This window comes from Phyllostomus discolor, chromosome 3, assembly GCF_004126475.2.
Source record: "Phyllostomus discolor isolate MPI-MPIP mPhyDis1 chromosome 3, mPhyDis1.pri.v3, whole genome shotgun sequence".
Taxonomy (NCBI): Eukaryota; Metazoa; Chordata; class Mammalia; order Chiroptera; family Phyllostomidae; genus Phyllostomus; species Phyllostomus discolor.
Window position 1 is genome coordinate 181,398,266 of NC_040905.2, and position 23,868 is coordinate 181,422,133.

General features: G+C 43.1%; 1 protein-coding gene across 1 annotated transcript in view; it reads right to left on the minus strand.

Annotated features, from left to right (window-relative positions):
* Nucleotides 1–6,433: 6,433 nt before the first annotated feature.
* The window catches only part of DDX58 (DExD/H-box helicase 58), a 45,426-nt gene continuing 27,991 nt past the window's right edge, over nucleotides 6,434–23,868 (minus strand). The window contains exons 14-18 of the mRNA XM_028530168.2: nucleotides 22,407–22,497; nucleotides 19,979–20,149; nucleotides 18,686–18,837; nucleotides 11,636–11,779; nucleotides 6,434–8,879 (exon numbers count right to left, since the gene is read on the minus strand). Coding sequence (XP_028385969.1) covers nucleotides 8,583–8,879; nucleotides 11,636–11,779; nucleotides 18,686–18,837; nucleotides 19,979–20,149; nucleotides 22,407–22,497 — 855 coding nt within the window. The 3' untranslated portion in view covers nucleotides 6,434–8,582. The remainder of the gene's footprint in view (nucleotides 8,880–11,635; nucleotides 11,780–18,685; nucleotides 18,838–19,978; nucleotides 20,150–22,406; nucleotides 22,498–23,868) is intronic.

Sequence of the window (23,868 nt, forward strand, 5' to 3'; positions counted from 1 at the left end):
CCATCCTAAGCTGTGTTTTATCACAAATCTACTTCTAGATTCTTCCACATATGGAAAACTGACCAGTAAAAAGATGGAGACATTATTTCTGAGTGGTAGGTTGAGAAGCAGATAAAATCTCTTCCTCCAGGGGGAGCCCATACACCACTTGATGGTTCAGTTTAGATCGAAGACTCATGGGGTATAATCGTCGTACCCAATGAGATTTATAAAACTTCAAGATCACAGATATGGATAAATCAACCTCTCTCTCTTTTACACACACACACTCTTCCCTCCCCGCCCCTATAACAGTGGGTCAGTGACCTTAACCCACTGCAGGAGAGACATGGCTCCCTCTAGGGGTGACAACATGAACTGTCAGAGAAGCTGAACTTGAACTAGAAACACTGGCCAGTTTCATAATCAGGGCTGAACCTCATCATTAAATCTGGAACACTAATGGCTTTAGAGAAGGTGCAACCCATCTTATATCCTCAAACTGAGCCAAAATTACAGAGGAAAATGGAAAAAGTGTGGACAAAAATGTTCTTCTTCACACGGAGTTATGGAAAGAACCCTGCCTCTGCACATAGCAAGGGGTGTCAAACTCATTTTCCCCGGGGGGCCACATCAGCCTCGCGGTTGCCTTCAAAGGGCCGAATGTAATATCAGGACTGTATAAACGTAAGTACTCCTTGGCAGTTAAATGAGAGCTGGGCGCTGCTGCTGGGTGCCAGGCAGGATAAAACAAGGTGGAGGGCCCGGCTCGGCCCACAGGCCTTGTATTTGCCACCTGCGGCCTATAGAATTAAGTTGTATTTTAAAAGGTAAAACTTTATACGTACTTTTAAAACATAGTTTCAAAGTTACTAGGCAAGTCAATCACACAAAGCTGTTTACAGCAGTAATTAAAGAAGTGGTAACATTTTACCAGTGCAAAACGTCACAGAATTTAATTCACAACCTGGAGCTCAAGATTCAAGTGCTTCATCCCATGCGGTAAAATGTGGTCAGTTTTAAGATAAAATTCCTACTCTGAATATCTTATTCTCAATCAAGTCATTCTTCGTCACCACCATCTCACACGTTTGACACCGGAGAACAGGAGCCCCGCGGCCAGGGGGGGCCCGGGCAGTGCCGCCTGCTCCCCGCCCTCCGCATATGCCCACCGCTTCCAGGAGTGCAAGGAGCCTTCGCTCCACAGCCCGGCGGGCAGAGGTCAGGCTTCCCTGTCCACCAAGCCAGGGACGAGGGACTGGGCCTCCTGAAACCCCAGAACCCTCCATCCGCAAGGCTGGTTGCCGGGCTGACCCAGCAACGTCAGTTTCGGGGCGCTCGCCTGCGGTGGGCAGAGTTAGCACAGGCAGGTCCAGGGCTCTTCCAGGCTGCGCTGCGACCCCAGGCCGCGGATTTAAGGCCCTGGGAATTCGGGCCTTCTGGCCCGGCTCCCACACGGCCTGCCAGAGCTGCCTTCAAGCGCTGGGGTTCCGGAAGCCTGACTGGGGTCACCGGAATTTTGTCCCAGGCTGAGATGAGGCGGATGGGGGTGGGGTAACCCACGCTTAGGGCACAGGGACCGCGCTGAGGAGGAGTGCAGTGTCTCCCTGGGATCCAGATCAGCTCCAGGTGGATTTTCACCTTAACCCTGCGTGTCCTTTAGTCCTGGGGTTTTGGGTTAAAATCTCCCAGAGGGTTGAGGACAGCACTGATCTGGCCTAGTGGTCCCTGTTTATTCTACATTACAGATCCGCTGAGATGGAAGAAGGCAGAGCCCACAGGCAGGTGCCTTAGCCTTGTTTCGGAATAGGTGCAGCTGGGTTTCGGAAGGATCCGGAATGGAATGGCAATACCCAAAACACTGGCCTAAAACCTTGGAAGGAAAGGGGAGGCAGTAGGTGGGTTCTCTGGTGAAGGCATTGCATTTTGTTTTCTGGGTTTTTTAAAGATTTTATTTATTTTTAGAGAGAGGGGAAGGGAGGGAGAAAGAGGAAGGGAAACATCTATGTGTGAAAGAAACATCCATTGCCTCTCCCACATACCCCCAGCCAGGGACCTGGCCTGCAAGCCAGGCTTGTGCCCTGACCCAGAACTTTGCGGAGGACGCCCAGCCAACTGTGCCACGTGGATCAGCGCAGGCCTGGCATTTTGTAAGGACCCTTTCCTGCCTTCCCCAGCCAGGGTTCCTCTGCCTCCTCAAGCCTTTTCAAACCGGCAGAACAATTTGATTTAATGAAAGAAGGAGACAAGGAAAAAAGTAGCAACTGCTTTTACCTGTAGGTTAGGGCCTATTGTCTTCCTTAATATGCTTTTCTTGATATTTCATTTAAGAAATTTCCTTTGATGACTTTTACTTCAGTGATTTTTTACTTTAATTTACATTTAATGTCAGGATTTAAATGACAGTTTGTGAAAACATTTTAAATGGAGAGACTATATTAATGTATACAATTAAAAATTGACCAGAAAGATTGTATGGTTTTCCTCTTTTATGACATAAAAAAAATTCATTGTTGAAAATATCTTTTAGGAAAAAAATATCATTATCTCATGTTCCTTCTCACATCACCTTTTCTTTTTCTGTTTTTTATTTTTTCTTGCCTGCAAGGTTTCCTTTGAGAAATCCACTGATAGTCTTATAGGAACTCCTTTGTAGATAACTGTCTCCTTTTCTCTTGCTGCTTTTAATATTCTCCCCTTATCTTTAATCTTGGCTAATGCAATTATGATGTGCCTTGGGTGTGCTTCCTTGGGTCCAACTTCTTTGGGACTCTCTCAGCCTCCTGGACTTCCTGGAAGTTTATTTCCTTTGCCCGAATGGGGAAGTTCTCTTTCATTATTTGTTCAAATACGTTTTCAATTTCTTGGTCTTCCTCTTCTCCTCCTGGTACCCCTATAATTTGGATGTTGGAATGTTTAAAGTTGTCCTAGAGGTTCCTAAAGCCTCTCCTCATTTTTCTGAATTCTTGTTTCTTCATTCTGTTCTGATTGAATGTTTATTTCTTCCTTCTGCTCCAAATTGTTGATTTGAGCCCCAGTTTCCTTCCCTTCACTGTTGGTTCTCTGTACATTTCTCTTTATTTCACTTTGCACAGCCTTCATTTTCCTGTTTTGCGACAATACTCAACCATTTCTGTGAGCATCCTGATTACCAGTGTTTTGAATTCTGCATCTGATAGGTTGGCTGTCTCTTCATCACTTAGTTCTGTTTTTGGAGCTTTGATCTGTTCTTTCATTTGGGCCATATTTTTTTGTCTGGGCATGCCTGTTATATTGTAAGGGGCCAAGCTTTAGGTATTCACCAGCGTAGGGCAAACCACATCACTGCGTTGAGATGCTGTATGTGGAGGAGGGGTCTGAGAGGGAACAAAGGTAGTTTGCTCAGCTCTTTGCCAGCTTCCAGTCACTTTCCCCACTACCCACAAGCAAATTGGGCCCTTCTGGTGCTGATTCCAAGGTTGTGGGTTTGTGTATGTTCTAGGACCCCATGGGTCTCTCCAATGAACTCTCCCATGAGGCTGATAGTTTCTCCTGGCACCACAACCCCCACTGATTTTTATAGTCAGAGGTTTTGAGGCTTTATTTCCCGCATTGGAGCCCTGGGTTTCAGGGTCTGTCTCGCTCCCAATTGTTCTTCCCAGTTTATCCTCACAAAGATGTGGGACTCCCACTCTGCCAGCCACCGCCTTGCTGAGTGTCCTCTCCACCCCACCTACCAGTCTGGATGAATGTGTCTTCTTTAACTCCTTGGTTGTCAGACTTCCATACAGTTTGATTTTCTGACAGTTTTGGTTATTTTTTGTTTTTAAATTTGTTGTCCTTATTTTGGTTGTTCGAGGAGGCAAAGTATCTACTTTCACCTCCATCTTGGCTAGAAGTCCCATGTCACATTTTTCTATGTACAGTTTGAATTCTTTGGATAAAAATAGACTCAAGGTTCACAGGAATTTGTAAACTAGTTTCTACTTAGGATTAAATTGATAAACCTACAGCCACAATCAGAAGCATATTTTTTTTTACTGTGGTAATATGTACATAACATAAAAAGTCTACTTTAACCATTTTTAAGTACACAGTTCAGTGGCATTAAGTTCACTCACATTGTGGTGTGACCACCACCGCTGTCCATGTTCAGAACTTGTCATCTTCCCAAACCGAAACTCTACACTCATGAAACTGTAACTCTGCATGCCTCTCACTCCCAGCCGTTCTACTGGTAACCGCCGTTCTACTTCCTGTCCCCATAAGTTTGACTGCTCTAGTATTGACAAAAGAAATGCCCAAACCTGTAGAGAATTTTTACGAGTTCATTTGAGCCAAACTGACAATGTATGCCAGGGAGCAAGATCTCAAATGCTCCAGAGAATAACAGTAAAAATATTGGGAGTTTCCTAGTCACTTAAATGAAGAACCTTATTTTGGCACAGTTCCCCTGTCAGGGTCACGTTAGGACAGTGTGGGTACCCTGCAGGGCTATGTAGGGGCAACGCAGAGTTAACTTCTTGAAAATAGCAACTAAGGTTCACTGGCTGCCTTCTAGTTGTTGTTAAATACCATGACTACAAATAGAATTTAATACCCAAGTCGTTTTTGTTCACTCAGGCAGTCAAATTATCATGAACAAGGATTATACAATTATACCTAATATTTTTAACAGTTCTAATAATTTGCACCCCAAGATCTGAGGCCTACATATTAAATACAGATTTGTTGAAGTGAAATGCATAGTTTTATTACATACAATGATAAGAGTTGCTGGGTATGATCCTGAAATCAATGCGCCAATCTGGTCCTTGTTGTCCAGTCGGCGTCAGGGCTGGATACCTCCACCTCTACTGTGCTTCTGTAGGATGTGGACAATGCCTCATGAATACAAGGGTTCCAAGGTCAGCACATTTGGGAACCACTGGCTGAAATGGGCCTCGTTACCACAGAACTGATGCAATGACACCATGACAGTGTGTGCTGTAAATCACTCGGAGCTGGCAGCGCACAAACAGAACCCTGGCTGACCACGGAATGCCTTCTTTAGAGCACCACACAGCGCCTGTGCTCCACAGGACGCACTCAAGGACATGCTGATGGTTTGTTTGCTTTTTAAATTCAAGTACTATCAGTTGTAAGGGCAAGAATCAACAGTTTACTGAGCTTGCCGTACAAGCAGGCCATGGCTTGAGGGCAACTTTTCATCTCAGGTGAAGCTATCCCAAGGTCAGTGCTGGCGGGGACCACAGAGATAACGGAATCTGTGGTTGTAGAATGGGTTCTATAATAAACCACCCGACGATTCTAATGTCGTTATTTTGCAACCAAACAGCTGGGTCCTTTTGCAATCTGTCTCTGACCTTTCTTGAGTAATTAGGCCATCTTGCAGTTTAAACTTGAACTCTGCCCACCTGACCAACCGCATTCCCTGCATTTTCCACTTCACCACAGCACTTGTTTTACCAGTTTATTTTACGGACTCCAAGGGAAACTAAGGCATCAGCCCATGCCTTGTGGCCCCTCCCCTGCTGACCATGTCTTATGACCGACTCCAACTGTTGACTATCTCCTGGGACTTCATCTGCTGACCACGAGTCAGCTGAAACTTCCCATTATTCTTATTTCACAAGCCCACCTGCTGACACCGCTGAGACAGCAGAACTGGAGAGTCCAGTTGCCTCACCAATCAGAAAATGAATGACAGAAGTTTATGGGCTTGTTAACCTAGCAACCCACCCCCTTGACTCTCACTTTTAAAACCCTTGCCTTATTCTTCCCACCTTAGAGTGTGTCTGTGGTTCATGCTAAAGGCTATGTATGTTCTGTCAACTTAAGAAATGTCCAAACCTGTAAGAATTTTTTATGAGTTTATTTGAGCCAAAGTAATCACAATTGCTGGGAAGCCAAACCTCAACAGATGGGGAAAATATTCTGGAGAAATGGCAGTTTTGTACCTTATTTTATACATGAGAATCAGGAGAAGATAAAAGTGGGTTACAGGAAACCCACTGGTGATAGATCAGGGAGGTGGGAGAAAGCAAACCTCTGGGATTGGATAAAAAGTAAAATAATAAGAGACACATCTTTTACTTGGGTGGGTACAGGACAGTTAACAGTCTACAGTTAGCACAACAACAACAACAACGAGGAGGTTTGTGGTCTCCCCCTGGTGCAGTGCCTGTGCTTTGAGGGTCCAGAAAAAAGAAATCTGACATTGCAAAGGTGTGTTGTCATAGATGCAAAGAGGCAATAGGCAGGCTGTTAGGGTAAAGATTGGCTTTTGTCAGGGAAGACTCAAGCCTAAGGACACAACTGCCCATGACCTGCTTTTAGTTAGAAGTTTTAATGTGAGAGCACCCTACGCAGTTACTTCAGTCTCCAAGTCTGGAAGGCCAGCCCTCACGCAGGCCGCCCCTGAGGTCCCAGGCTTAGGCCCTTTCACCCTCAGTTCTGATTTGCATATCATATCAGAATAAGACTCCCTGTCATTCCTCAGAAGAGTCCCGCGGACTTTCATTCATGCATCTGAGGAACTTCACAAAACACACATGGCTGGACAGCCTGCCAGGATGTTCTCGTGGGGGCTGGGCGGGGACCCTTGAGAAAGACTCCCATGTGGGCTGTGGAATGCAGCCTCTGATGCAGAAATCCAGTGACCAGCACTGGGGCATCAGTCAGAAGTTCTCATTTCTTAAAATCCTATTTACTGGTGTCTTCCCTTCAATGAATAAAAACCAACTGCCTCCTCTGTTCCAGGCTCCATGCCTGGCAACAGCTCGACTCCACGCCAAAATCAAACGAGGGAAGTTTTTCTTGCATCGGCTTTAGTCTAAAGAGACTAAATCTTCACCTTCATCTAAGCTGGACCGTTTAGAAACTTGAAAGAACTTTTCTCAAATAGATTTCCAGTAGATGTTTTATATATTCTATTGATGTTTTTAAACAACAGCAAAAAAAAAAAAAAAAAAAAAAAAACCCACAAGCCATTCACTATAAAAAGAGATACTTGTGAGACCGTGATTTATAATAATCTGTATCTGGTCTTCATCTCCACCCCACTTGGAATGTCCTAGGTGCTGAGAGCGACAAAAATGCCTCTTGTTCTGTTCATGAAGTGACTGCTGAACCACCAAAATGAGTTACAAACAACTAATCTGAATCTGTTTTAAAAAGATGTTTAAATTACTGCAGAGCCCACCCTGAATTCAACACAAGATCCTGTGGCCTGGAGTGAAACAGCAAATCTCAGGCAGCTGTCTCCATGTCTGGAAAACCCCACACTAAGCTCTGGAGCCCCAGCAAACTTGTTAAACCACGGGAGTGTCATTTGTATATGCACTCTGATTTTTTAAATAAAAAGGACGGTCAAATTAAACAGCCTCCTCAGTATCATCCAAGGGAGCTGAGAACAGAGTCCAAGTATTGACCATTAGCCATTATTGGGAAATGGCTTGGTTAGACCACTCAAAGGGGACCAACAGCACAGGCTATGAAAACAACAGGGCAAGATGCACGATAAACTAAAAGAACAGAAATCAGCTTCTCAGGAAGTTCTGGACCATTTACATGCCCCACTACTAAAAGTCCTCCTCTACAGAATTTTAAGATTACATGCCACACATATTGCTGAACAGAAAACATGAGCACGTGTCACCGTTACATTGGTATATATGTATATATGTTGAACCCTTGGAATTGTCAACATTTAAGGAATTAGCAAAAAGGAACCAACAGAACAGACTGAAACAGAGCTAGAAGACACAGAAGCCAGGAAAGAGTTCCAAGAAAGGAGTACCCAACAGGGCCCTAAGCAGCAAAGAGCTTGGAGAGAACTAAGAAGTGCCCGGTGGATTTGGGCACCACAGTCACTGGTAACCTTGACAAGAACAATTTCAGTAGATTATTAAAGGCAGAAGCTGGTTTACAGTAGGTTAAGGAAAGAAAAGGAAATATGAAAAATCTTTTTTAAAAAAATAACAATTTGTTAGTTTATTAAATGGGGAGTCATAAACACCGGTTTTTTTTTTTTTTATTGATTTTTGGAGAGAGAGGGGAAGAAGGGAAAAAGAAACATGTTGTTCCACTTGCTTACGCATTTGTTGGTTGATTCTCATGTGTGCCCAGATCAGGGATTAACAACCTTGGCATATACGGTGGACACTCGAACCAATTGAATTACTCAGCCAGGGCATTGAGAAACCTTTCAACCAACCAACCTTCCTTCCTTCCTTCCTTTCTTTCTTTTTCTTTCTTTCATTCATTCATTCATTCTCATGTGTACTGAGTGGCTACTGGGTATAAACCAGTGTGGTTGGTTCTCAAGGGAAGAATGGAAAGAGAAGTTGAGGCTTTAAAATTTTTCCCAAGTACTTACAGCCCTATTGGCCTATGAAGCATTCGGTGTTCTGACTCACCCATGCATGCTTTATGTATATGATATAGTACAAACTGTTGAAAGCAATGAACAGAAGGTGAATTAAGCGATCAACATTCAGTGCGGTATCAGCCTCAGGTAAATATCTTCACAGTGGTACAAGGTGTCATGATTTATCCACTGGGGGTAATTTCTTCTTTACTCAAGATCACCCATTCTCTGTAGCTGAAGACGAGTCCTGAGGTCATTTGGACATTTCTGCGGCATTAAATGGTAGCTTCTCAAAATGAAAGTCCCTCCACTTTGCATACAGCCTCTGAGCTCCAGTGGCAACATCCTCCACCACAAAACTTTCAATTTTTATAAGTGGGATGTCAAATGTCTTGTACCTCACACAGATGCCCCAGTCGTGGCTGCAGTCCTGTCTACCACAGAATATCTTTGCTTTCTTCTCAAAAATCCCAAAATTCTTTGGTCTGGGATGGGATCTAGTCACAAAGCACTCCCTGAAAGCATCTCCAACCACAGTGTAATGGCATTCCTATAGAGGAAGGGATAGAACATACAAAACAGAATGTTACAATGAGTTCACAATTGTTTTTTAAAAACCTCCACAATAATCTGAGATGAACAGCAGGTGGGATCCTACTTATTTTACATAAGGGGAAAGAAGGAAATATGGATTCACCTGAAGGCCAACGTAGAATCCATACAACCTGATGCACAATTACAAGTGAGGGCTAGGGGTGGAGGGGCAAGTGAGTTGACAGGGGACTCTCAAGAAGAGGAGGACTAAGACGTTTCCAGGCAACCTAGCTTCTTGAAGTAGATACTCTTTATTAGTTTAGAAAAAAAAGGGGTATTTGTTGCAGATCTGTGAAGCCTGAGTTTACCAGTGGCCTGACAGGCATCATTCAAAAGATACAGGGAAAAACAGCAAAGGGTCAGTGTGGATCTGAACAGGGGGAGGGACTATGTGTCCACAGGCCCCACCTACAGGTAACTTTAGAGAAAAACTAAAAAAAAAAAAAAAAAAAAAAGCCAGGCTGCACAGAACAAATGCAGATCCAACTTACCAGTCCCTCAGGAAAACACACAGTCTAAAAGGGCCATTTTCAATAAAAAAATCACCCAGCTGAAAGGATCTTTTATAGTTAGAGAAGCAAACTCAGAAAGGTCTGGAAACTTGTCAGTATTGCCCCTAATACCCTTCCTGTTCAAACAGTGGGCCTGATTAGAGACTTCAGCTTTCCGAAGAACAAACAGAACCGTAAAGAAATAATCATCTGAACCAGTGCAGGCCCTCCACGCAGCCCCCCATTCCCAGCAGCAGGTGAGTAATATCCCATTTCCATCTTCTGAGATTTTTCTAACCTTTTATCTAAAAGTGAAAATAAATAAATAATATATATAGCATTTATTTATTTATTTGTATTTATTTATTTATATATATATATAACCTGCAGATACTGTGTTTTAAAAATAAGGAGATGTTTTGCTTGTAAAAGTGATTTGCATCCGAAAAAGAAAGTTTGGAAAACATAAAAAGTACACAGAGAAATAAATCATGGAGTCTTCCTGCAAAATAATAATATGTTAGTATATTTTCTGTAGTTTTTTTTCTGTACAGTTTTCCTGTATTTTTATACTGATAGTGGTATTGCTGCTACTATTTCACACAGCTATAATCATAGCATGTTTATAATTTTGTATCCTGGTTATTTTTCCACTTTACAAGGAATTTGTAAGGAGTTTTTCATTATACTATGTAAACTTCATAATCACTTTGTTTAATAAATACTTTGGAATACTTTTAGATTTATACATAAGTTACCAATGTAGTCCAGAGAATTATTATATACCCTTCAGTACCTTTTCTGAATACTAACATCTTACATACCATAATATATTTCTCCAAATTAAGAAGTTAATATTGACACATTACTATTAACTAAACTACAGATTTTACCTCTTTTCCTAGTAATGTAACAGGATACAAAGTGGGGGTTCCTGAAAATAGCAAAGCATTTTCCCCACAAACCTTGATTGGGGGGAGGGAGAGCAGATAATACATTGTTTAAGATACTTTGCATAACAATGGCAAGTCAATAGCTGTGCTGCCACCCTAGGCAAAGGTGTATATGACAGTCAGAGCATTCAGTGACTGATGACATATCCAGGGGAGGTGGATGACCCTGTGTCATGGTAAACTCTTGCCCTGACTAATGATGGCAGCCAAAAAAAGGTAAAAGATAGCAGGGAACTGGCAAAAGTAGCACATGGTAGGAGGGACTGGATATGAGGTCACAAAGGAAGTTCTGGGCAGAGCTTTCAAAATAAGTGTGGGCTAAAAGATAAGGGGGTTCCGCCTGAGGTCTGGAAGAGAGGAGGTAGAAGCCATGCAGGAGGAAAGGGTGTAAGGAGAGAGCTGATGGAGCTGTGCAGGAACCTGCCTAACCAAGCACAGATTCCTGGGAGATGCCTGGAGCTGAACTGAACTGTGACCAGGAATGCTGAGCTGCAGACTTTGGCCTTTCTGCAGGACATATGAAGAAGTCACTCTCTTGGGACGTGTGCCTTTCCAGATTTCACCATGATCCAGCGCAACAGGCATATGTTTTCCTGAACCACTACATGGAGACTGAGATCAATGTACCCCAGGTCCTGAAGGAGAGAGCTGCTGCGACAGGATGGCGACTCTGAAACCCACAAGAGCATTTCCAGAGGGGATGGAGCCCTGCTTGTGTAGCTGGCTTAAGAACAGATAAAGATATGGGAAACTTCTGGGCATGGTTCTGGCTTATAGCCTTTTGGAGAGCAAGGGGAGTGCTGGGTCTTGTGGGAGAACAGGGCTCTGAGCAGGAGTGCTCTCAGCATCCCCCTCCCAGGTTGGAATCCTGTAAATAAAAACCTGTTTCCTTCAACACTAATTGTTGGGCCGTGCATCGAGGCGCCACATGGACAAGCCCCTGGTTACTTGGTTACAGTAATACCCTTTTCTCTGTTCTAAAATCTAATCCAGGAAACCACAGTGCATTTAAGACACCCATTATTATTAATGGCTACATAATTTTTAATTAAGTGGCTGTGCAGCAATTTTTAAAACTACTTATTTTTTGTTGAAATGAAGGGTTTCTTTTAACTTCTTAGTTTTTGTAAAACACATGGACTGGGACATGATAAAGCTGTACAGAAATAATAGTAATCTCATCACAAATAACTCACCATTAGTTGGTTATCTTTAATTAGTGCTAAAAAGATGACCCAGTGCTCTTTGTGGAAAAGGCTGTTACTTACCTCTATCACTCTTATATCAGCCGTATAACATGCAAAGGCTTTGCACTTTCTGCAGAGCAGCTTTTTATTTTCCTTATCAAGTACAGGTTCTATTTTTCCTTGATTATCCCTGATTAATTTTTCATGAATCTGTATCTGGCGAATCTAAATGGGAAAAAGAAAACCCTCATAAATGTAGTTTAAGTATAACTAGGACACACACAGCACACACACATGTATCGTTTACTCTGCATTCACATACACTTCCACGAACATGTCATACCTGGCAGCTGTGTAAAAATCCCATAGATAATTTTATTGGTTCGCCTAACTTTCTGTTAGTCAATGTTTAACTGTGGCCTCCAATTAGTCTTTTAATTTCCTCATCAAAGTTGCCTATAAAAGCACTAAAGATGGCCATAAAACACTTAAGTGAACAATGCTTTCTACTTCAGTAGCTGGCAAAACTTAAAATGTCCTTCACAAATAGGCATATGATATGCATTGACTGTTTCAGACATAATGACACCCACTTCCGAGGCATAAACCCACCAAACAGAACGGCAGGCAGAAGAGCCCCCACCATTTAAAATCTTTTTATCTCTCTCCTCTTCTAACCACAGAGAGCACTGACTGCATTCTATTTCAAAATTTAGGCCTTGGCCAAGTACAACTTATGTTTATTTAAAATTAACATAAGAAGGTTCTAAAGGCTACAGAGAGGAAGGCAGACCAGCTAGGAACCTTGGAGCCCTAGGAACCCTAGGAGCAGCACGGCTGTGAGTGCCCTGGGTTTTCTTTTCACCGCATCTACCCCAGACTGGAGCCGAAGAAGCGGGCGACCAGAAATGCCCGTGGGTACAGATAAAGTCTCGACAAAAGCTTACTCTCTCCAGCCAAAGGGCCAGGAAAAGAGCAGTCTAGAAAGACAGAAAACTTTTAGCCAATAAATATTTGATTCCAGCCAAACACCAAAGAATAAAATAAAACAAAAACAAAACAAAACAAAACAAAACACTGTGACCAGACCTCCACCCATGCCAGTGCAGGCTGAGAGGGAAACCTCGACTTTCACTCTGTATGGCTGTAACGAAGCACCCCAACACTCCCGCCTGGTGGGGTCGGGGAAGACCGAGAAGAGAGCCAGGACTTCCATCCCTGCTCACTAGTAGCTCCCCTTGCCTCTGGTGTCAGCGGAGTCCACGTGGGGAGCCCAATCTCCCACTTCCACCCAGCAGTAACAAGGAGTCTCCCCTCGTTGGTATCAACAGAGGCTAAACGGGGAAGCCAGGCTTGTACCTCCGCCTACCAGTGACAAGACAATGTCCCCCGCCTGCTCTGCCAGAACAGAAGGCAGAAAAAGCCAGCTAGCACAGAAGGTTAAATAAGATCTCAAGCCTCATAATGTAATATGAAAATGTTCGGGTTTTAATTAATAAAATCACTCCTCATATAAAAAGCCAGAAAGATCTCAAACTGAATGAAAAAAAAAGACAACTGATACATGCCACCACTGAGAAGACAGAGATGTTATAATCATCAGAGAAAGGTTTTTAAAGCAGCCATGATAAAAAGGCTTCTGTGAGTATTCATAAACGCTCTTGAAACATGAAAAACTGTAAAGGCTCAAGAAAGAAATGGAGGCTATGTAGGAGGACCAAATGGAAACTGTAGAATTGGAAGACGTAATAGCTAAAGTAAAAAGCTCAGCGGATGGGCTCAGCAGCAAGATGGGGCGGACAAAGGAAAGAATCAGTGAACTGGAACGGAGAGTAACAGGCATTACCCAAATGGAATGACAGCAAGCATGCAGAGTGGAAAAAAATGAGCAGAGCCTCAGAGACCTTCAGGACTATCAAAAAAGACCTGGCATTCATGTCACTGGAATCCTGGGCAGAGAGGAGAAACAGAGCTTGAAAAGCACTAGAAGGAATAAAGGCTGAACATTTTCTAGATTGAACATCATGTAATATAAACTTACAGATTCAAAAACCTGAACAAATACCAAACAGGATAAACCCAAAGAAATCCACACTAAGATACATTATCATTAAACTTCTGAAGACTAAAAACATAGGAAAAAATGATACCTTACCTAAGGAGAGAAAACACTCTGAAATCACAGCAGACTGTTCATCAAAGACCATGAAGGCCAGAAGAAAGTGAGACAATATTTTTCAAAAGCTGAAAGAAAAAACTGTCAACCTGGACTCCCATACCCAGCAATACGCTTTCAAAAATAGAGGGGAAATCAAGACAACCTGAGATGAAGGGGAACTAAGAGAATTTGTTCACCATCGGAACTTCCCAAAAAGAATGTCAAAAGGAAGTTCTCTAAACAGAAGGAAATGATGAAAGAAGGAATCTTGTAGAACAACTATAGCATCTACTCTGTGTGCTGTTGGGAGGTGACACGTGTGAAGGACCACCTGGCACAAGCTAAATGCTCGTCAGTGTTATCCTCGGCTTATTAGGCTAATCATTTGCTAAAAACCATGAAAATATTAATGACAACATTTTGCACTTTAATATTGGGTTAGGGCAATCTCCACTCATCACTTATCTTTTCAGAAATATCACAGCCATGTTTATGCATTTTCTGTATAAACTCTGAAACCATTTTATCACGTTGGAAACACTTTGATTCTGGGTTGCGATGAGCCTCTAAGTGAATTTGGAGTAAATACACAACTTTAAAATATCCAGCTATTCCATTCAAGAGCAGAGCATTTCTTTTCTTTTGTCTTAACTTACCTCATACATCTCAGTAAAAGTTTAATAGTCATTATTCACCCTTCAAACATTTGTGGTTAGGCCAGTAGGTGTCGTAGTTAAACAGGTGAGCTTTGCCAGCTCTACCCCAACTAACTGTGTGATTTATTGCTGCTGAAGCTCTTCATGCCTTGGTCTCCCTCCTATAAAATGATGTCATAATAGACTGTACCGCAGGGTTTGGTGGAGGTGGATAATTCATGTTCTGTACGTGTGAGTTACAATTATCGTTGTCACTGTGAATGGAAATCTCCCTCTCCTTCATATCTTGTAACTAGTTACTCATCATTCATAGAAAATGCATTGATTTCTAAAGCTCTTCAAATTCAAATAAAATTTGACTTAAATAAATAAAGTTAGGGCTGGAATGTAAGAAAACAATCAAAATATGATTTCCCAAACCCTACTCCCAATTCTTTCACCTGAAATTATCTTCACTGTTTTTGTAAAAAGAAAGAATGTTTATGCCTCATATTTTCTTTTTTTTATAAAGATTTCATGTATTTATTTTTAGAGACAGGGGAAGGGAGAGAGAAAGAGAAGGGAGAGAAACACCGATGTGAAGATGACATATCAAATGGTTGCCTCTCAGGCAACCCCAACCAGGGACCTGGCCTGCAACCCAGGCATGTGCCCTGATGGGGAATTGAACTGGCGACATTTTGGTTGCAAGCTGATGCCCAACCCACTGAGCCATACCAGTCAGGGCTATGCCTCCTTTTTTCAACTCAAGTTTTCACTGCTGTAAAACTGTTATATTATGTGTATTTATTTCCATTTCCATTGCCATTACTTCCTTTGGATAAATTCCTAGAAGTGAAATTCCTGGGTTACATGGTACACGTTTCCCTTTGAACAATTTAATGTCCTTTTCCCAGATATGGATCTAGTCACTACTTAGAGCAGACGGGGGGGGGGGGGGGGGGGGGGGGGGCAGAATGTGATAGGAATGAGGGTAAAGATATAAACTTGCCCTTTGGGCATCCAACTTTTAAAAATTCACTTAAATCTAACGATATTAAATTATGTACTAAAATTCGATTAAATACTCATAACCCCAAATATTTTACTTTATTTTTAAATCTTTATTATATTTTATAATCCCAAATATTTTACATGTTACTACAGGTAATAAATCCCAGTGAGTTAAAATGATTATAGCTATACTTAAAACTAACTCAATAACCGGACAAAGAGGCTCAACCATCACCACAAGTTAGCCTGCATGGCACACTGCCTCTCCCCTCCACCCGTGGCTGGAGAAGCCGCCCAGTACCGTGCCCTGAGGCGGAAAAGAGCAAAACTCTGAAACCCTGACTGTGTGCTGTCATGGGTACAAATCACACTGGAAGGTCTTTCATCAAAATGAACTTTGTTTTACCCCACATCTTGTTCTCTGCTCTATGAGGAAGGAAAGTGGGCTTCCTCATTTTGATTTCAAATTAGAACTGTGAAAAATACCCTTTACATCTTATTTCTCTAGAGTGAAACACTCCCAGATTCTGAAGCTTCCCTCACGCCAACCAGTCCTTGGATGCCCCTGGACCACCCACATGTTAAAAAGGCAGCAGAGTAACCAGCAATTCTCCAGGGACCACCGCGCTCTAAGGCAGGCCAGCCACAGCAGGCAAGGGACAGCGCGGCTTTGGGGCTGGGGAAGAAAGCGTACACTGTCCATCTCCATCCACCCGCTGACTGCCCCAGAGAGCAGCAAACTTGTCCCCTCTCTCCTGCAGAGTTTCTTCTTCCCATTAAAGCCAACACGCAGGGGCCAGGGTGCTCAGATCCAATACCCGAGCCCTTATCTAGACGGCACAGAGAGGGGCCTCACCCCAAGAAACATTACTACTTTCAGTTTTAAGAGTATAAGTTTGCCCCTCCCTTGTTACACTTCCACTAAACCTCTGAGAGCAAAGCCTTCCTCTGTCAAGGGAGCAGCTGCTCATCTATGACAGGTCAGGGGCGATGCCAAGCCCCTGAGCTCCTAGTGGCTATGGAATGACCCTGAGCTGCATATGTCTGGGTTCCCTCTCATTCTTTGCCATCTCTGCTGATTTTCTTTTTCTTTTTAAATTTTTACATATTGATTTTAGAGAGAGAGGAAGGGAGAGAGAGAGAAACATCAATTCATTGTTCCACTTACTTATGTATTCACTGGTTGATTCTTGTATGTACCCTGACTAAGGATCGAACCCACAACCTTGGTGTATCAGGACAACACTCTAACCAACTGAGCCACCTGGCCAGTATAGGGAACTGTTCTTCGTGGCGTGGGGACGTAGCCCAGCTCTCACTCGGAAAGCCAGTGGGAAGTGAGGTTCCGGCACACAGGAGCCACGCCCACGGATAGGTTCTCCTGTGGGGAATCAGGCCTGCATTGTACCTAAGCTGTCATGAGACTTGCTTTTGCTAAAACTCCCTCACCCTGGATTGAGGCAGCCGGTGCTTACTGTGACTTCCTAAAATCTGTGCTAAACCTCCCTGGTATGGAGTATAAACAGTGCAACGACTTTTCTCCTTAATCTGTAACATCCTTCTCTTTGAAGCAAGTAGCAACATTCTTTCTTTTGTTATCTGTAAAAGGTAATCACCTACAGCAAACCTGTGCATAGCAAATGAGGACCATCCTCAATGTAACGTACCCAGAAAAGCAATAAAAGCCTGTCCAGGTAGGGGCCAGGGCCCTCTCTCTCTCTCTCTCTCTCTCACTTAGAGAGTGGCTGTGCCGTCCCTTTTCTCCACAGGACTTCTGCAGTCCGTGTGTATTTGTGCATAGCGACCACGACACACGATCCTGCCGGCCAGGATGCGCGTCAGGCCAGGGCACCGTTTTCTCTCTATGGGTGCCAGGGGAATCCCAAATGCTATTCAACAGCCCAATACAACAGATCCATAACCCGTTTTCTCCCCACTCCACGACTTGACCTGGTGTGCTGGCTACAGAAGACTGTCTATGCCTGGTCCAGCCTCCATCTTCCTCAGTCGACCTTTACTCGGTTGTTCTGCCACGTGTGAGTCTAATAAGCAGCTTGTCAATCCGTGGAGTAGATAAATATTATTCCACAGGTACTAAAGCTAATATGGTTTTAAGGCCTTTATTGGCAACATCCCAATGTCCTATAGGCTCGGTGAAAGTCCCCTATCCCTCAGTAAAACTCAGGAGGAAACTTAGGAGGAACTAAAGAATTTCCCTGCAATTCTTCTTACTGAAAATATGGAAGAGGTGTTTTCAAATATCTTGGTCTCCAAACTTTAGGAAGAAACATTTTTTAAAATGAGTAAACACTGACCTAAAGTTGTACTTTCTTGCTAAAATAATGGTTAATTTCCTTTACATCAATGTTTCTCAGTACTTTTTGATCATTGAGATTATGACTTAAAATTGTGGACACTGTGGAGTTGCTCTCCTGAATTGGAAGGTTCATCTTCATGAAAAGCGTGCCTCACACCTGTGTCCAAAAATGACTCGTTTTTTGAGCACTTCTTTTATATCAGCACTGTATTAAGCAATGCATACACTTCATTTCATTCCCCAAATTTCGCTGAGAGTTTACTGCTGTTATTTCTCCCACTTTACAAATGAGGGAACGGACGATTTAAGACAGAGTAACAACCTGAACTCACTCATAAGTGGCAGCACTGAAGCTGGGGCCACTGATGGTTACAGCTGTCCTCTGGCCCCACAGTGCTCGATGCTTCCAGAGATCCTGAGATGGGAATCTCTGCAAAGCCTGGAGAAAGTGTGTGTGCGCCTGCGTGTGTGTGTGTGTGTGTGTGTGTGTGCGCGCCTGCGCATGTCTTGATTTCCCCTCATCTCGTTCTATGTGTCCGAGGTGTGAAGGAAATTACATTAAAATGAAGGTTACCACCATGAGACTGAACTGAACTGAACTGAAAGGTGTGCCACTCCAGAGTACACATTATTATCCATGCCTACGGTTAGGCATTCCGACACCGTTCTGGATGTTAGAAAGAGAGATCCAAGGAAAAGATCGAGAAGGGCTGTGTTTTGCGGTATTTGGGTGTTACCCTCAAGATAAACTGTCAACAGCAATCCTAGCTCAGTTTTCCTTTTACATAAAAACCCCCCCAACTTTAGGTATTAGCATTAATAGAATATATTTTAATCTCATTGAGACTTAAAAGCAGAATGAATCTGATGTTCACTGCCGGACAAATTTTTAAGCTTACACTTATTGTTCTAAGGTAGCACTCAGCCATCTGATGCAACATGCTCATATTCCCCATTTCTTACTGATGGTCAGATTCTGAAAGAGTAGCACAGACAGAAAGACTTACCTTTTCTTTAAATGCTGCTTCATCCCATGTCTGAAGGCTTAAAATGGAGGTATTCATCATTTTTTCTTTGTACATGTTCATTTTTTCTTTTTCAATTACATCAGCATTACTAGTCAGAAGGAAGCACTTGCTACCTCTTGCTCTTCCTCTGCCTGTTGGAAAATAAGTATTTCATTTGGCGTCTTTAACTTAAAACACTGATAAATCTAAGAACTGGTAAGCAAAGAGAAAGGGGTATTCCTAAAATTCCACTCTGGTGCACTGGATCCTGCTTTGCAGGTAACCTGAGCTGTCAGGGCACAGACTCAGGTGCAGGTAGGCACCTGCACCCTGAACATGCACGTGAACTAGGAGTCCGCCTCAGACTGGCTCCCTCGGAGTCTCCATGCTGTCATGTGATCAGAGAGCCACATCATCAGAAACAATGCTTTAAAGGCAATCCAACATGAACCCTCAGGGTGACACCGTGAGGGCTCTAAGCTGAGTAACAGAGATCCTCACCCAGGAGCCTCCTAGGAAATGGGGAAATAAGCTATGTGCACACCCACTAGAATTAGGTGGGAAATGGTAAGTGCTGAAAGATAGATGTAAAGAGCTACGAATGTTCAAAAGAGAGATGATTGACAGTCAGGGGAATTCGGAACAGGTGATATGGAAGGAGAGGGAGAGGTAAAACGAAGATCATCAGTAGCAGTACATGAGCAATTCCTTCAACAAGGAGAAAATCATGAAGTCAGGTTGGGAAACAAGGTTGGAAAGGTAAGTGGGTGCTAGATTTGAAACCTGTGTAACATCCAGAAAACTGGGGAACCACTGGGGTTTCTATACAGGGAAGTGACACGCTCAGAGCTGTTTTCCAGGAAAAGTAATGTGGCAGCTGTTGTGACAGAAACTGAAAAAAGGAAGACCAGTTAGGAGACTCTCTAGTTCAAGTGGGACGGAAGCGCCCCTTCAATACAGAGGGCCCAGCGGCAGCACAGGCACAACCGGGAAGGGCCCACGTGGTGACTGTCAGAGCCTTGGTCCAAGTGAGAACCATCCTCCCGTAAACATGTCAGTCAGTGCTGGTCAAGTGTATGTTTTTCTTCGTGAACGGGAATTAAAACAGTGGACAAAACTGTAGCCACCCGGTCCTGACCAAATAAGCCTCCTTTACAGCAGTGATACCACAGCGCACCGTGCCATTGGTCACACACACAAGTATGACCCGCTAAAGAAGGCCAGGGCGGAAGACACACTCACACATCAGACAAACTGGCAGACACTGAATACAGGTGCTGATGCTGCCCTCACCTCTGGTCTGGATCATTCGGATGACGTTGCCCACGTACTCGTACAGGATGACCAGATTGCACTGCGCGATGTCAATGCCTTCATCAGCCACCGAGGTGGCGATCAGGATCTTGTTGTCTCCGTGGGTTCTGAATGCATCCAGTACGCACTTCTGTGCTGGGAGGGTCATTCCTGTGGCAGAGTCAGAGGGCAAGACATAACTCACCAAAGAGGGAATTTCACCCTTGAAAAAATAGCTACTAATAATGGGGTGCTTATTACATGCCAGGTACTGGGTAAGTGCTTCATACTCACCATCTCCCAGCAGCCCCAGGCAGTAGGGCCTATTCCCGTCATTGCTGCAGAGAGGACATTTAATGTGGTGACAATTTGGACTCTGCTCCAAGACTGCCTGAGTTCAGATCCCAGCCTCAGCACTTACTAGCTGTGTGGCTTTAGCAGTGTTGTCTCAAAACAAATGCTGATTTTTTTTTCAAAAATAAATAGTAGTGCCTCTGCATGTGTACAGGAGTTCACAGCTAACAAAACACTTTCATCTATTTACTCACTGGAACTTCACAAAGCCCGTTTAAACTGATGTGGCCAGTGTTATGATTCCCCTTCACGGACGAAGAACTTGAGGTTTTGGAAGTGTGGTAAACTGACAGCCTGGCTCACAGCGGGGCCAGGCCTTGACGTTTTAAGTCTAGGGAGCTAATAGTGTGCAGCTCTCAGCCACTGATACACTGAGAGGAGAAAGAATTTCAGAGATCATCACTTCAGAGTTCATGGAATTTATAAAAGTTCCATTTTCTCTAGCACAGTGGCAGTCAAAATCTTGAGATATGTTTTGTGAAGGCCAAACTAACTTCTTTACACTATCTCCTAAACAGTGAGCATGCCCAAGACGGACACCACACTTTAATAATTTCTGAACTTCTTCATCTATCTGCACATCAAACATTCCTTCAGCACTATGGTTTATCAAATAAGGACACAGTGGTCAAAGGCCCACCTTCACCTACACAGAGCTCGCAGGTGGAGGGAGAGGGATGTCAAGGAAGCTAGGATTCCAAGTGATGGGCGGTGAGATGGAGGCAGGACAGGATGCTGTGGGAGGGTGGAGGGGCGCGGGGGTGGGCTGGTGCTTGGCAGAGGGACAGTGGCTGACACAGAGTAAATTCTAAATAAATGTGGATGAATGGGTGAATAAATTAAGAAACCAATAAGAAAATGTTTTCTGAGTGCTTATGTGTGGGGAAATAACAAAGTTGGCAAATCAAATTGCAGTCTCGGAGTCAGATGGCAGAGGACTTGGAATTCCAAGCTCAACAATGTGGTTTTCGACTGCACATGGCAAGCCAAATTTTCAAGATATAAATTTGCTCTTTAGAGTCACGAAATTTAAAATCTGTATAAGGGGGAAGTTCAAATGATGACTGAGGACTAGCAAGGTGGGAACTGCTTATTATAAGCCAGACAAACTAGGAGGAACAGAGTAAGGACCTGAAGCGTGGGGAGCACAGCCATGAGGCTGTCAGGTGGGGGCTGGCCCCCTGGGCTCCTCCTGGGTGATAACGGAGGTGGCCTTACATCCTCTGACCACCTTGCCAGATTTCAAGATTGTCTGCTTGGACTATTTTTTTTAAGATTTTATTTATTTATAGACAGAAGGAAACAGAGGGAGAAAGAGAGGGAAAGAAACATCAATGTGTGGTTGCCTCTCTCATGCTCCCTACTGGGGACCTGGCCCACAACCCAGGCTTGTGCCCTGACTGGGAATCGAACCAGCGACCCTTTGGTTTACAGGCCAGCACTCAGTCCATTGAGCCACACCAGCTGGGGCTGCTTGGACTATTTTTTTAATTATAAAATGTATAAAATACACAAAAGCATCTACAGTTTAAAGAACAATAAAATAGAAACAAATCATTTCTATTTCCAGTTAATCTATTGGTTGAGCAGGAGAGTGACCTGCTCAAACAATATGTTAAAAAAAAAAAAAAAAAAACAACTTTGGTTTTGTCTGCAGCACATATGGAAGCAGATGTAATTAAAGTTCCTAACCAGGTGACATTAAGTTAAACAGGGGTTCCCCTCTAGGTGGGCCTGACCTAATCAAGTTAGCCCTTTAAAAGACAGCTTTGGAGTTTCCTGAGCTCAGAGACCCCGAACAGCTCGTGCCTATGGGGTTCCAACCTGCTCCTGACCACCTACCCTGCAGACTTAAAACTTGTTTTGCCAGTACAATAGTATATTCCAAGTCCTTATAATAAATCCCTGTGAGTGTATATACACATATGTATGTGTGTATATATGCATATATGTATCTATATATAATCTTCTACTAGTTTTGCTTCTTTAGTTGAACCCTGACTGATACCAACATTAATAAAAAAATTGAATGGATTATATAGATTCTTACATATAGTATACCATATATAAATACCTATGTTCTGATTTGTTTTGCCACGTCCAGTCAATATGCCAGGTTTTAGAAAGCTGAGTGTAGAATGTTCTTCAATCCATTTCTTTAAAGCCTGAAAATGAAAAGCAGTTATCAGTTGGACACTATTTGTATTCCATCTGTATTAATTTAATACTGAAATGTATGCAAGAAGAAAAAAACTTTAAGTTAGTATGCAGACAGGTTTCAGACTGATAAACCTAAGAAAAAAAGCTTCTTGGAACTGAATTATTTATATGCAATAATTAATCATAGAAGTACAAATCTTTGTGATCTGATATGATTTAATTGCTAAGATATTTTTAGGTGAGAAAAGCAACGTTTAGAAGAGTGTATATGTAGAACTGAGAAGTGAGCTTATTAGCAAGATCTGAGGACACAAGATCAGCATACAGAAATCAGCTGTATTTCCACATACTAGCAACAAAAAATTAAGAGGACCATTTACAATTGCATTAAAAAGCAATACTTCAGTACAAGTCTAACAAAACATGTGCAGACTCTGTATGCTGGAAACAACAACACACTGGTGGAAGCAAAGATGTGGCAGGTGCCCTCTAAGGTAGCCCTCCATGATCTGTACCCCCGGTATTCAGATCCTCACGTCCCTGCCCCTCAAGCATGAGCTGAACTTACTGACTTGCTCCTAATTAATGAAATACGACAGACATGATCAGATACCACTTCCAAATTGAAGTTACAAATGACTGTGACCCCCATCCTAGGCATTCTTTCTCAGTCTCCCTTGACCACTCGGCCTAGGGGAAGCCAGCTGCCCTGCTGTGAAGCAGCTCTGGGGAGAGGCCCCGTGGGTGAGCTCAGAAGTGCCTGCGAGGCCTGCCAACAGCCAGCTAAGTGAGGCTGGGGGTCCAGCCCTGAGGAGACTGCAGCCATGGCCAAACACCTTGGTTACTGCCTCGTGAGAGACCCTGAGCCAGAAACACCCAGTTGTTTCCAGCTTCTGGATCCATAAATATTATAAGATAATAGGTGTTTTTGTGATAATAGATGTCTTTGTCCAGTCACTAAGTTTTGAGGCACTTTGTTATCAGTGAGAGAGAGCTAATACAGAAACCCTATATAAATGAACAGATATACTATGGTCAGGAATTAGAAGGTTCAATAGTATTAAGGTGTCATTTCTGCCCAATTTTGTTTACAGATTCAATGCAAGCCCAAAAGAAATCCCAGTAGACTTTTTCACAGATGTGAACAGGCTGATTCTAAAATACAAAGGGAAAGGCAAAGGAAGATAACTAAAACAATGTTAAAGAAAAGAAAAAGTTAGGGAACTCATACTAGCAGTCATGACGGAGGGGAATGGGTGAAACAATCGATGCATAGATTAATGGAACAGAATAAAGAATCCAGAAATACATCCAAAAAGCACAGTCAACTGATTTTTGAGAAAGCCACAAAGGCAGTTAAGTGCAGAGAGAGCATT